Genomic DNA, 15,112 nt, shown 5'->3' on the forward strand with positions numbered 1-15,112 from the left:
TTTCTATTGCTTTGTAAAATTTTGTTGTTATGTGCATTTATTAAAGACTTGACATTAAGTATGCAACTATAGCTAACTTTAATACAGTTTCGAATAGAGTTTATAATATAGTTTAATATAGTTAATAATATAGTTTAATATAGTTTCTTTAATATAGTTTTAAGCCTTTGACATCTTTTTGTTTTTGTTTTGTTTTGTTTTTGTAACATCAGAACTTATTCCACCATAATTTTAATTTGTAATTTTTAAACGGTTTTTAAGTGACGAAATACACAATGGCTGATGATTGCCGAAAGGTATGAAACTCAGAGTTCCATCAAAAGTTGTTTTTATTCATTTTATATAAATAAATAAATATTGCTCTATTATTTAATAATATTGAGCACTCAAATTTTATTTTTAAAGCTAATTTTAACAAAAAATCAGCATATTTAATACAATTAAATATGCTGATTATCCATTATATAATTTATCAATGGTAAGTTGGGATGGATAAAAACATATTTTCCAGTATTAATTGATAGCAAATTATTTAATCTTTAGATGGCAGTCAGTAAAATGCAAACTGCCAACAAGTAAAATACAAGCAATATTTTTGGCACCACAAATATTTTATTAATTTAAATTGAAATAAATTTATATAATATTTTTATATTATACATACATCATATCACAAGGTTATAGTCTTAAATTGGCAAGTAAACTACTACATCATCTCCCCAAAAGATCTTAGTTTGCAAAAAAGTTCTTTACGGACTTACAGTTGGCATTTTAGCTAGTACCATTTTTAGAAAAAAACTTGTTTAATATAAAATAGGAGGAAAAAAAATTATTATATTATAAAACAACTAACATAAAAGTTAATTATGATTATTATTATAAGAAAAAGCAATTTTAAAAATGGCCAATAACAAATTAGGGTCTCACTTTTTTGTCGCTAGGGCGATGCCAGGATTAAAAAATTGACTAAAGAGTAAAAAGTGTTCTTTTACAAACTTTCAGTTTGATAAAAAAACTATGAGTCTTTTATCAACAGAAAGAGAAAAGTAAACTTGGAAGAAAACAAAGATCTGAAAACCCCTTGTCTACTAAAATTCACTGAGAATTGTAAGATATTACTAAACTTGTACTTTTAAGTAAGTAAAATTTCTTTAAACTCTTTTAATAATAAAACAAAAAATAAAAATATTACAACAATATATCAACAAAAATAATAAAAACCTGAACCCCATTGCCTTTGTTTTTTTTACTGACTAAAAATACATGAGATGGAGAGATTTTTAAAGCATCCAAATAAACAGTAGAGTCACGAGATGATCCATACACAGCATGAAACAAAACATTTTCCTAAACATTCATTGTTTAACTCTTAGCTCATACATGATTTTATCAAAAAATTTTTAAATAAATTATATTACAAAATTTTATAAACAATACATTTTATAGTTAAACAAATTATATAAATTTAACTAAATAAATATGTTTATATAACCAACTAATCTAATTATCTATAATATTATATATATATATATATATATATATATATATATATATATATATATATATATATATATATATATATATATATATATATATATTTTCCAACTTCAATTCTCAAATGCCATTTCATAAATGTAATTCAATTTATTAACGATTCTTTTGTGATTTTTATTATTTTAATTTAACTGATATTAATTATAATAATTTAACGTTAATTTAATACTTACACAGAGTTTAAAAGTAAAAACATTGAAATCAGTTATATTGGTACAGGTGAAACAGGGCTGACGACATCGGAGCTCTAGGGAGCACGCCTCCACACACTATTTTATCAAAAACTTCTTTTTTAAAGAAATTGACCTAGAAATTGAGGATTTTTTTCAAAATAATAGTGTATCCCTCCCTCCTCCCCCCTCACTATGAAAACCATGTCATCGACCCTGTGAAATAATAGCAACTTATCTAATATCATAATAATAAATAACAAATAATATACAGAATGTTTGTATACTTAGTATTAATAAGAAACAAATAATATAGTCATAAGTAATGGTAAGTGATCAGATACACAGAATTTTGTCTTTTCAGCATTTACATATGTCACCACCATTAGTCTAATAGTTAAAAAATGGCAGGTCTTTGTTCAATAACACAAGCATTTGCACTTGTTCCAGAGTCAACTGGCTTCTAATTGGTTGCATATGAACCCTGCAATACTAAACAACCGCTCCAAAAACACTGTACATAGAGGCGTCCCTAAATATTTCTGTGCTAGTTTTTTCATATTAAGAAATTTGAATTTCCTCCAATTAACATGTCTTTGTGACTTGGGAGTAGAGGTTCTTTTAAGTACACTGCTACTTAGTCTGACATATGCAGTATGTATCTAAAATATTAAAAAAAAATTATAATTTTTTTTTATATTATTCACTTCCACAAGGCCAAAAAAAAATTTTTTTTAATTATTTTGTATTCTTAATGGTGGTTACAGCCCTCTCTCAATTCTTTAAATACAAAAGATGGACCTTGACAAACAAGATCGCAGAAAAACTTAGTAAAATATTTTGCAATATTTTAAGTACAATAATAATATAGAAGCGCATACAATACTTACTACAGAATTTGTGTTGCTTAATTAGTTATATAATGACCAGACAGCATATGGAGCAGGTGTGGTTTTCACCCATCAATAAAGTAACAGCTTTCTCAGCCATCCTTCTGCTCATAAAAATCTTGTTTTTAAATCTGGGATTTAGTATTGTTGCAAATAAAGGTTTGTTCTCGCAGTCTCCGTAACAGCGATGCAAAGATTCACACAGAGATTCTGTGAAATTTCTGTAATCCTTAAAGCCATCAATTGACATGTTAACTGCATTTATTATTGGGATAATTTCTGATGTGATCACTTTCAATGAACTTGCAGTAAGCGTGACATCTTCAAAAACTTTTAAAGCAGCAACAAGAGGAACCAAACTGTCCCATTCTTTGGTTGATAATTCTTTGTTTTAACAAGCTGCTTTGGGAAATGGAGCATTATCAACAAAATCGCATCTTTTTGTTCAATTAAACAATTTAGCATGGGAAAGGTGCTATTCTATCTAGTTGAGTCATCTTGAACGATGCTGTGTTTAGGAAGACCCAAAATCTCAAAAGTTTGTACAACTTAACCAAATATTTAAAGTGTCCTACTATTCTTCTACATGTAGCAGTTAGTAAAGAAATGCGTTGATTATCAAGACAGCCATTTTTTACAACCAACTAAAGTGAGACAAGGAATGTTTGACAACTTCCCTACTCCCATAGCAGAGACAATATTTCTGGCATTATCTCTTACTACTACATTGAGAATTTCAAGTAGTCCCCAATGCTCAAACGAAAAGATACCATATCAAGACAAATGTGAATTTGTTTCATATCTTCTATGAGGAAATATGCAGCTAGGCTCATGTAATCAATATTAGCTGTGGAGCTCCACATGTCGGTAGTTATACTAACATGATCAGCTTTCCTTGCCGAGAAACGAATTTTACTTAATACCTTCTGATAAATTAGGAATTTCAATAGTCAAGAAATATTTTCTGGGTGGTATCATATATCTTGTCTCCAAAAACTGTAGTAACCTTGGAAACCAGGATTTTCTATGATACTAACAGGTTGGTTATTTGTACATATCATTTTAGCAATAAGCTTTGTAATTTTTATTGCCTTTGGATCTGTAGATGTGAGAGGCCTTGTCTTTGCAAACACTTGTATAGTCGGTTGTTTAGGAGATGAGATCTAGGCTTCACTTTTACAGAACTAATTGTAAAAGAAGAGCTTCTAGTATTGATCTCCACATCCCCAGATTAGGCCTGAGACTTGTGATTATGGAGGTGAGTGTAATAGATTGAGGTTCCCTTGGCATGGTCATAGGAGTTTCAAAAACAGGGTTAGGACTGGATTTAGAAGATGGTCCTGCAGTAGAGGTATCTTCACATATATCAAAACCGATAATACTATCTTTATCCTGTTTCTGATTTTTGATATCAGATTTATGAAAAGTTTTTAAATGCTTAAGCATGTCTGATGATGTGTATAACTGAGAAATACTGCCACCATCCTGGATATAACTGATTTGCAAAAGTTGTATATTGCAGAGTTAGTGTCATTTAAATTGTTTGTAAAATAGTCCCATACCTCACTTTTCTTACATTTTGGCATGATAATACTATATTCTGAAATAAAATTTTCTAATTTGAAAAGTTTAAAAATTGTACTCAAATAGCTTCAAGCAAGAGAGAAAGCAATTATAATTAAAGACTTTTATAATTAAAATTTGAATAAATGAGTTCGATACCTTTTGTTTTTATGTCACATAATTCAAATTTAAATAAACAATTTTTTGTTTAAACATTTTTTTATTATTGTTATTGTGTATTTCCATAATACTTATTAAAGAAATATTTTATTTTAAATGCACTAGATGTTTTTTGCTATTTTTAAATGTGTTCTATGTAATAAAATAACATATAAAAAATACAAACAAATAATAGTTATAATAAAACAAGCAAGTAGCGCCAGTTCAAAAATCAATTAAAATTTTGTGGCAGCATTTTGCGTATTTGTAATATTTACTTTTGTTAAGGTTTTCCTTCACAGTTTGCTTAACTTCAACAATGATATTAAATGCAAAAGTGAAAATTTAATGTAAATTAAACAAAAGAAAACCACAACAGCAAAAAAAATATATTTTTTTCAATTATCAAGGGAGTATTAATAAAAGAAGTAAAGTCATTAAAAAGTCATTTTAGAAAAAAATCGGAATCGTGAAAAAAGAAGAGAATCACAACTCTTACAATTTCTTGAGTATTGGAATTAAGCTGGAATCAGGAGAACCTCTAATATATATATTTCTAAATATTTTTCTAAAATGACTTTTTAATGACTTCACTTCTTTTATTAATACTCCCTTGATAATTGAAAAAAATATACATTTTTTGCCGTTGTGGTTTTCTTTTGTTTAATTTAAATTATGTTAGTGTATTTTACAATTAGAGTGCTCAATGTTCTTAAAGAACAGAGCAATAATAAATTAGTAAAAAACACTTATCTAACTTTTATCTTCTACTTTAAGTTGCTGGATCATCAGGAAGAGTTCTCTTCCTGATGATCCAGCAATGGTGAAACTTAAAGTAGAAAATAAAAGTTAGATAAGTGTTTTTTACTAATTTATATACATATATATATATATATATATATATATATATATATATATATATATATATATATATATATATATATATATATATATATATATATATATATACATATATTAGAGATGGGCTGCAATTTTGTTATTTCATTAGATCTTTCATTTGATTAAACTATGATTGCTGTAATTTATACAGAAAGATCTATAGCTGATTGGTCCATAATTTATTTTTCATTATTACCCAATTTATGACAAATCAAAACTTCAAGCTCTTCTTCTGCAAAATGTCATATTTGCACTTATCATAAATTGACCAATGGCCACAGAACTACAGTAGCGTGCAAAAGTAACCGGACAAAAGCATAACTTGAGATAACTTTTGAATGAAAAGTCCAACTTCTTTCAAATTTTCACTGAAATGTCAAAAAATTAATTACAAGTCTAAAAACAAACAAATTTTTATAAATCTAAGCAATCTAATCTTAAAAGTTCATTTAAATAATATTTGCGCGTGCTAAAGTATCCGGAAAAAAAAAAACTTAAATTAGATTTTTTTTTAAACACTTTTTAAATTGAAAGTGCTTTATTTTAAAGTAAATTGCTTTAGTACTTCATCACCTTATCATTGATTACTGCTTGACAGTGACAAGGATTGAGTCCACCAGCTACATAATCACAGTAACTTTTATTTTTCCCCATTCTTGTCTCAGAGTATTCAATAAACCACATTTACTTGTTGGTTTTCAACCTGAAATTTGTCCAACTGTGTGTTCCCATAGATTTTTAATTGAATTAAGGTCAGAACTTTGCTAAGGCTATTCAATTAATCGAATTTCTTTGGTTTTGAAAAAGTTTTTTCACAAGGGTTGAAATGTGCTTAGGGTAATTGTCCTGCTAAAACATCCATCCTTGAGCCATGAAAAATGATCCACCCAAAATGCTGTCTTGATAAATGCTAAAATTAAAGAACTTTTTAATGTAAAATGTAGTGTTGACACAATGAAACGTCTTTTGAGATCTGCAAATCTATTTGGAAGACGTCCTACAAAGAAACTTTATATAATTAAAAGTTTCTTTGTATTTCTTTATATAAAGTTGTAATTCTTTATATAAAGATTTGCTAATGAACATTTGAATTGGGCAGTGACTGAAAGTACTTTTTAGTGATGAATTTATGTTTATGTTATTTGGATTTGATAATATTAGATATGCCCATCAACCAAAAGGCCATAAAAACAATCCTAAATACCAGCTATCAAAAGTAAAGCACAGATGTCGAAACATTATGAACTGGGCTAACTTGAATAGAGATTGTTCCGGTCATATCCATTTAATTGATGGCAAAATGGACAAAAATATGTACAAAGATATAGTTAAAGATGTTATGCTACCACATGCTAAAGACAAAATGCCTCGTACAGTAGCGTACAAAAGTAACCAGACAAGAGCATAACTTGAGATACCTATTGCATGAAAAGTCCAATTTCTTTCAAATTTTCCTGAAATGTATATATATATACAGTGCTCGAAGTGAGGCAGGATGTCATCCTGTCACCTTTTTATAAAGTATAAACCATCCCGCTGCCTTTTTATAAATCTCTTTATATAACAATGATTAGGTGGAAAGGTACTTTTAATTTTCCAAATACCATCCCGTTACTTTTTTTCCTTTAATTCGAGTACTGTATATATATATATATATATATATATATATATATATATATATATATATATATATATATATATATATATATATATATATACAGTGGCGGCGTTAGGGTAGGGCCTGGTTGGGCGATGGCCCAGGACGCTGAATATAAAGGGGCGAAACTAATTGGTTATTTTACCCTTTGCCTTTTTTTTGAATGGGGTTAAATTGAGCTAAGGGCGCCGTAGAAATCTCGCCCAGGGCGCTGCTAGTGCTAAAACCGGCACTGTATATATATATATATATATATATATATATATATATATATATATATATATATATATATATATATATATTATATATATATATATATATTATATATCTTTAATTAAAAGAAATATTGAGTTTACAAAACCTAATAGTATATATTGCAAAGGGGTGTATTGAGTGGGGTGTACAGATTGTTTTCAGGTAATCTATAGAGTAGAATTAGTACCGGATTTATTACCAATGTTACATAAGTAGAGGATAAATTTTTGTAGGTACTTGTTTTGATTGATTGATTGCATTAATTGAACATTTCTGTTTAGATCATACCAATGGGATTGCAATCCAGTGACTAAGGGCGTCAACCCATGTATGTTAATACTTTTGTGCATTTTTTTGAAAAACAATAGTTTTACCCAATTTTAATCTCTGTTTAGGATTGCTATCTAAAAAATTAACTGACTCTTTATGCTAAAAAATCATTACACTAAAATATTAATGATTGTCTAAAAATCTTTGTTCAGATTAAAAAGTATGTTACTAAATAAATTAACAAAATTTCTTTCAAGTCTGACTAATTCGACTATTTTGCGACCAGCAAAGCAACCCCAACTGTCACAGAACTACCTCAGCTACACATGTTACACATCCTTTTAATCCATTATTTCAGAGACAGTGTTGCACAATTAAAACCATGCATACATTGACTATCTTATAGCCTGGTGCCACATAGGAGTGCCGCTAAATGAACTGAAAGGCACAGAGCAGCAATATTTTTTTTCATTATTCTATTTTTTTATTATTTTTTTGTAAAAACTGTCTGCTATAAAAATAAGAAAAACTAGTAAGCACATGCTGATTTATTTATGCTATAGTAGATATATATATATATACATACATACATACATACATATATATATATATATATATATATATACATATATATATATATATATATATATATATATATATATATATTTATATGAATATATATGTATATATATTTATATGAATGTATATATATATATATATTTATATAAATGTGTATAGATATATATATATATACATATATATATATGTATATATATATATATATATTTATATACATATATATATATATGTATATATATATATATATATATATATATATATATATATATATATATATATATATACATATATATATATATATATAGATATATTTATATACATATATATATATATATATGTATATATATATACATAAGTGTGTATACAATACCAAGATTAATTATGTGACACCACTATAAACTTACCACATTCATAAGTCTTTTGAGAAAATCTATCTTATGTTTTTGGTAATCTCCAGTAACATGCTCACCAAATGAAACAATACCAAAAGGAAACTTGTGTTCAGAGAGCCAGTTTGTAACCTGACATTTTTGGAATAATAAGCGACTTGACACATATATAATTAAATAACCAAGTTCTTGCCAATGTCTGTCAAAACAAAAAGATAAACAACTATTATATGTAAGGTTGAAATGGTAATGCTAAATTAAATATGTAAATGGAATAACATAAATAAATAACAAGCTTTTTAAATAATATAAATTTTTTTAAGTGCTGTTTTATGGGTGACAACTGAAAAATGCGACTGGATTTAAAGACATAATTTCTTTAAGGTATAAGATAAAATAAAAAGGAAAAATGTTTTTAAAACTATTTTTATTCTAGTTTTTAAATATTTCTAGTTTTTATTTTTTATAGAAATAAGAATCAAACAAAATTTCAATACAAGAAGAGATTAAAAAACATGTAACGTCTGTTCACAAAAAATCCGGACTGATTTCAAATGTACACAAATTGTTCTAAATTTCGAATTTTCGATTCGAAATTTTTAAATTTAATCGCTCAACAACAACAGTTTCATTTTGTGGCAAAATTGAGTTTAAATAATTAATTCAAATAAACATGGAGCATCTAAAAGAGAACGATGTTAGAAATGTGATTGGAAATTTTTATGAACAAAACATAAACAGTGGAAAGAAATTTACAGTGGATCATTTTAAGAAAATGGGAATCGCTAAATCTACAATTTATGACATAATTAAAAGGTCTGAAAATAATTTGCCAATGAATAAAAAATCGGTTGCGGCAGAAAACCTTTTAAAATTACACCAGAAAAAAGAGAGTCTATGATTGCAAGAGCAGAAGAGAGAATCGGGATTTCGCAAAGAAAATTGGCACTAAAATATAAGATAAGCGTTTCATACGTAAGTAGATTATTAAGTATGCATGGACTAAAGTATACCAAAAGAAAAAATGCACCAAAAACAACAGAAAAGCAAGAAATTAAACAAAAGAAAAACTTATTAAAACTTTCAAAAACTTTTTTCAAGCCATCAAATGAGTTTGAAATCATCATGGACGATGAATCTTATTTCTGTGTTAATTGTGCAAATTGTTCACAAAACTCTGGCTACTATACAAAGGATAGTTCTCAAACTGATCCTAACATTAAATTCAACTTAAAAAAAATGTTTGACGAGAAAGTTCTTGTTTGGATTGCAATCAGTCGTTTTGGTCATTCATCGCCTTATTTTGCTGTAAAAAACTGTGCACTGGATGCAAAAACTTATTCTAAAGAATGTATTACAAAAAGACTTCTTCCATTTATAAATTCCAAGCATCAAAACATGAAAATTTTATTTTGGCCTGACGGAGCGAGATGTCATTATGCAAAACACACATTAGAAACTTACAACACTTTAGGTATTAACTTTGTCGACGCTAAAGATAACCCCCCCAAATGTACCGCAGTTAAGGCCAATTGAAAATTTTTGGGCACATTTAAAAGCAAAAGTTTATGGAAAGGGATTTACTGCGAAAAATCTTGACCACCTTAAGAATAGAATTCGATTAAAGTTGAAAGAGTTTGATCCAGACTACTTTTTCAACCTAATGGATTCAGTCAAAACTAAAGTTCGAAAAGCCGCTGATTTAGGACATACTTTCGGTTATAAAATAGTTAACAATGTCCAGTCACTCATTTTAGTTAAAATTTTTGTCAAAAATCGATTAATTTTGTATTCAATTAAGAACAATTTTTCATTCCGGATTTTTTGTGAACAGATGTTATATGAATTTTATTTAAATTACAAAAATGTTGGTAAAAAGTTCACTTATGATCACTTTAAAACTGAGAATATACCTAAAAGTACTATCTACAAGATAATTAAACATACTGAAAGTGAATCTGGTTACTAAAGAGTTCAGGGAAGTAGAGGAAAGGCTAAAAAAATGACAAAGACAAAAAGGTATAAAAGTATAAAAAGCAAAAAAAGTAAAACTGTACTCAGCAACGCATTAGTAAAACAAAAAAAAATACAAAAATTATTCCAAAAAAATAAAGACAATCTCAAAATGTTCTGACCAGCAAAAAGCAGTTGCTAGAACCAAGTGCAGTTGATTGTATTAGAAATTTGAAAATCATAAACCAATCATTTATGATGAGTCTTGTTTCACCTTAAATCACTTCAGTATCGCTTGAGATGATATTTTTTATACTAGCAATGTAAAATCTTTTCCATCTACAGTTAAATACCAAATAAAATGAAAGTTTCAAAAAACTTACTTGTATAGATTGCTTTTTTTGAAAATGGCATTTCTCAGCCCTATTTTGAGGCTAGCGGTATATCAAGAAATCTACTTAAACAAATGCATTTAGAAGAGACTCATTCCATTCTTCGATAAGTATCATTCAGATACTTATGCGTACATATGCATTCTGGCCCAATTTGGCATCATCTCACTATGCAAAAACAGTAATCATGTACCTAAACAAGAAAAATGTGAACTTGGTTGAGAAAGCAGATAACCCTTGTCAGAATGTGGTTCTTTTGAAAATTTTTGAAGTATTTTGAAAAGCCTTGTCTACAAGATTAATTGGCATGCAGGAAGTCTTCAAAAATTATGCTTTAGAATCAAGTATTGCCTTAATAAAGTTGATATTGAGCTCGTACATATTTTGTATTGCATTTTTTGAATATTTTGTATTGCATTTTCAATGAAATCATCACTTAACTCTTTTAACTTAGGTGGTAGAATCCTAGGAAGTTCCTCCCAATTTATAAGACTATGGTACTCTTAAGGTTTAGAAGATCAATTTTGAATTTTTTTACTTCTGTAGAATTTGAAACTGTGCATTGCCTTGCAAATTTAATTTTTCTAGCTGCTAATTTCTAATAACATTGACATTAAAATATTTTCTGGGTGACCATATCATGCATTTCTTTGAATGCATTTATCAACTATATGTCAACCACTTACAGAAAGAAAGCGAAATAATTGAATTAAGCACCACAATGTCCATGTAACATTAAGGCTCTAGTTTTATAAAGAATCACACCAGTGCATAAACTCGAAGAATATAATCAGTAAGTATTATAAGCTTGGTAAACAAAGGAGTGCTAGCAACATACAAATAACGAATTTGATTTGTTGTTGTCAGCCACCGAAAATGAATCAACAGGCTAGGCTTTTTTTGCTAGGCTTTCTTTTATCTCACCTATTTCTATTGTCTTGCAAATGTTATAAAGATATTGTTGATCTATGCTAATATTGTCACAATCTTATCTAGAACATTCAGTAAGTTACTTTGTCTGACATCAAACTTGATGATTTGCAACTCATGACAACTTGCAAGTGCTTTTCTAATGTTGTCACTAAATGCAGTATGCCCAGAAATTGTGCCATTTTAATGCAAAACTAAATTTATCAATGGTAGTTCATTAAAATGGAACTTATGCACTAACAATTGAACAGGATATCCTAGTACAATTACAGTTCCAGTAATCTTATTACAATTATCAACACATTATCAAGTGATTTTGTTTTCATCAAAAAATCTATAATATTCTTGATATTTGTTGATGATGCACTTGATGGAGAAACATAATCAAGAAAAATGGAATGAGGTTCTTCTATTATTGCAATATGTTCCTCAGTAATTATGTCTTTATTGCTAGTTGCTAATGCACATGAGTTATATCTTTTTGCATATCAAAGAAAATTGATTTTGGGCCTAGCAAAGGCAGTAGCAATTGCAGCTCAAGCAGCATCAGATACACGATAACTGTCACATTCTTTGGCAGCTGTTGGAAATTTTATCATATTCCTGCCAGATTCACTAGCTATGTCACAGAAATCTGACAACTGATCATCATGAGCATCATTTATAAACTTCTCCTCACTAGAATTAATTTCTGCATCTATATCAGAGGTGATACTAACTGATGCTACCAAATTGCTTTTGGTAGACAAAAAAAACTATATTATTTCTTTAGTCTTTTTGTGACTATCACCCCCTAATGATTTTTCAATAAAAACAAATTTTTATATGCTTAAATTTAGATTTTTCATCTTAATTTTTTTTTTATATTGAATTTATATCAAAAAACATTTTTATAACAAGAAATTAATATTCTTATACTTGAAACAAAAATTATCCACTAAATTAGAAAAAGTGTAAGTCACCCCTTGAACAATTATTTTGCTAATATAAAATTAATTAAAAAAAAGTGTAAATCACCCCTTGAACAATTATTTTGCTAATATAAAATTAATAGTCTGTTTGTGCGCCTTTTGCCTTGATGACTTGCAAGACATCTTTTAGGCATTGAATTTACTAAGTTTTTAAACCATTGCGTGTCAAATTTTTCCCACTCCTTAATGAGAATTGCCTTTAACTGCGACAAACTAGATGGTTTTTGATCAGCTACTTTAATTTTAAAGATTCCATAAATTTTCAATCGGATTTAGGTCTGGTGACTGAGAAACCCAATCTAACATCTTAATTCTGTTTATTAAGATGTTAGATTGTCTATTATTGGTAATCTTTATAATATTAATAATAATCTTTATATACTAATAGTATAATAAACTTTATATACTAATAAATATTAAATTTTTCTACAATTTATTTCAAAAAAAATAATTTTTAAAGTGCTAGTTAGAATCACTACAATTTAAATACTAATAAATAGTAAATTATTTAGTAATTTAAAATAATAAGAAAAGCCTTAAAATGCCTAAAATAAATAAATAATAATTTAAAAAGAGTGCTAGCTAGAATCACTGATTAGATAATTAGAAAGTGTTTTGTAAGGTCTTTTAGCAACAAACGAAGACAAAAAAAAGTTTTTTTTTTTTCCTATTAAACTTATATTGTACACAAGCAACAATTTACACTCTTCAAAGTTAAATTTAAAAATGCAACTATAAAAGTGTTGCGTATTAAAAAGTTCTCTTATTTTTTGAATAAATAGTTTGAGAAAGTTAAATTCTATATTTTACTTTTAAAAAGTTTTTAACTGAAAATATAAAAACCAAAAATTTAAATAACTTGTTAGAAAACATTAGAGCACTATAGTGCTTTTTTGTTGTTGTTTTTTTACATACAAAAACAAGGTTTTTAATAAAATTCTTCTACTGGCCATTCAAACTTATCAATTTTATTTAAAAAATAATGTAAAAACATTTAAAAAAATCTTCAATAACAATAAATTTTTTTTACCTTAAAGATGTAATAATAAAAAATCATTTTTTTGATTTTTTCATTATTCTTTGTTTTTTATTCTTTTTTTTCTGAAAAAGCCATAAGGAATAAATCTGAGAAGACATAAAGAAGAAAACTCAGGGAGAGGGCTCCTATTCATTAATATAAGAATGTTGACAGTATTTAGCTCGCAGAATTAAGGTCAGCATTCAACAATGCCAACCTAACTGCCAACCTTAATGTGTTTAAGGTCAGTAAAAAATTACCAACCTCGTTTTTATGTTTTAAGACCTTTGTATCAAACTTTTTGCCGACCTCTAAAAGATTGAGGTCGGCAAATTATTGCTGATCTCATTTTTCCTAATTCCGAGGGTTGCAGTATTATAATAGTTGTTTGCAGTAAATAATAGAGTTGAGTTAAAATTTAGAAGCCACTGCGAGCCCCAATCTGTTACAGAAGTGAGATCAGATGTCTGTTCTAAGCGATTGAAAAGAGATGACTTTTTGTCAAGACAAGAGTATAAAGTTGAGCAAAAAGAGCTACTTAAGATATAAGGAGATCTGGAGATCATTAATGTAGATAAGAAACAAAACAGGACCAAGGATAGAACCATAAGGTTATTGGAAATAAAGAAAAGTGTTGGTCTTTGAGTATAACTTTAATAAAGCGGTTATAAAGAAACAAATTAATAATCTCCAAAACTTTCCTAGATAAACCATATGAAGCAAGCTTATGGAGAAGATCAGCATGCCAAACTTTGTCAAAAGCTTTAGATGTGTAAAGAGCAATAGCCCTAGCCTCTCGGCCTCCATCTAATGCACAATAAAATCTTTCAGTCACAGCAGTTAGCAAGTAGAGCAAGAGGATTGAAAAAGGTATTGTCTGACAGTATATTGAAAATCATTATTAACTTTAAATTTTTTTTATTTTGGTTCTTTAGAGACACAAATTAAATTATTTTCAGAGAAAAGAAAAGGACCCAGTGAATAACCAAGAATCATTAGGGACATCCTTTTTCAAAAAATAAAAAAAACAACTTTTAGTTACTTTCGAACCAAAGTTCATCTATTTTTTATACAGGGAACTGATAATACAGAATATTATAACCCTAATATATATATGTATATATGTGAACTTGAATCTGATTACTCAGAAATTAGAAATTTAATATTTTATTTAAATTAAATATTTAATACAATATAAAATATATACAACTCTAATAAAGTAGTGTGACACCAAGCTATGACAGCTTAAAGGTACTGTATACATTATTAGTACATTTTATAGCAATATGATCTTAAAAAATAGGCATTTACATGGACTGCATTTAACAGATGTGTATTCTATGCATTTATCAAGTGTTAAGTGAAGAAATCATTCCTTTTTTCGCAATTTTTGACTACTTGCTTAGTTAGTCGTCAGTAGTGCCTTCATATGCAGTAATTTGATATTGATGATGCATACACC

At 27.7% G+C, this 15,112-nt stretch overlaps 1 protein-coding gene across 10 annotated transcripts in view; it reads right to left on the reverse strand.

Moving 5' to 3' along the window:
* The window catches only part of LOC100202951 (membrane-associated phosphatidylinositol transfer protein 2), a 64,234-nt gene that overhangs the window by 7,439 nt on the left and 41,683 nt on the right, over nucleotides 1–15,112 (reverse strand). For 8 of the 10 annotated variants that reach the window (XM_065807374.1, XM_065807377.1, XM_065807379.1 and 5 more), the window contains 2 exons: nucleotides 8,402–8,585; nucleotides 1,222–1,347 (listed from right to left, as the gene is read on the reverse strand). In XM_065807374.1, the coding sequence (XP_065663446.1) occupies nucleotides 1,222–1,347; nucleotides 8,402–8,585 (310 nt within the window). The remainder of the gene's footprint in view (nucleotides 1–1,221; nucleotides 1,348–8,401; nucleotides 8,586–15,112) is intronic. The other 2 variants (XM_065807382.1, XM_065807383.1) reach the window with 1 other exon arrangement.

This window comes from Hydra vulgaris, chromosome 10 (assembly GCF_038396675.1).
Source record: "Hydra vulgaris chromosome 10, alternate assembly HydraT2T_AEP".
In the NCBI taxonomy this organism is placed as follows: Eukaryota; Metazoa; Cnidaria; class Hydrozoa; order Anthoathecata; family Hydridae; genus Hydra; species Hydra vulgaris.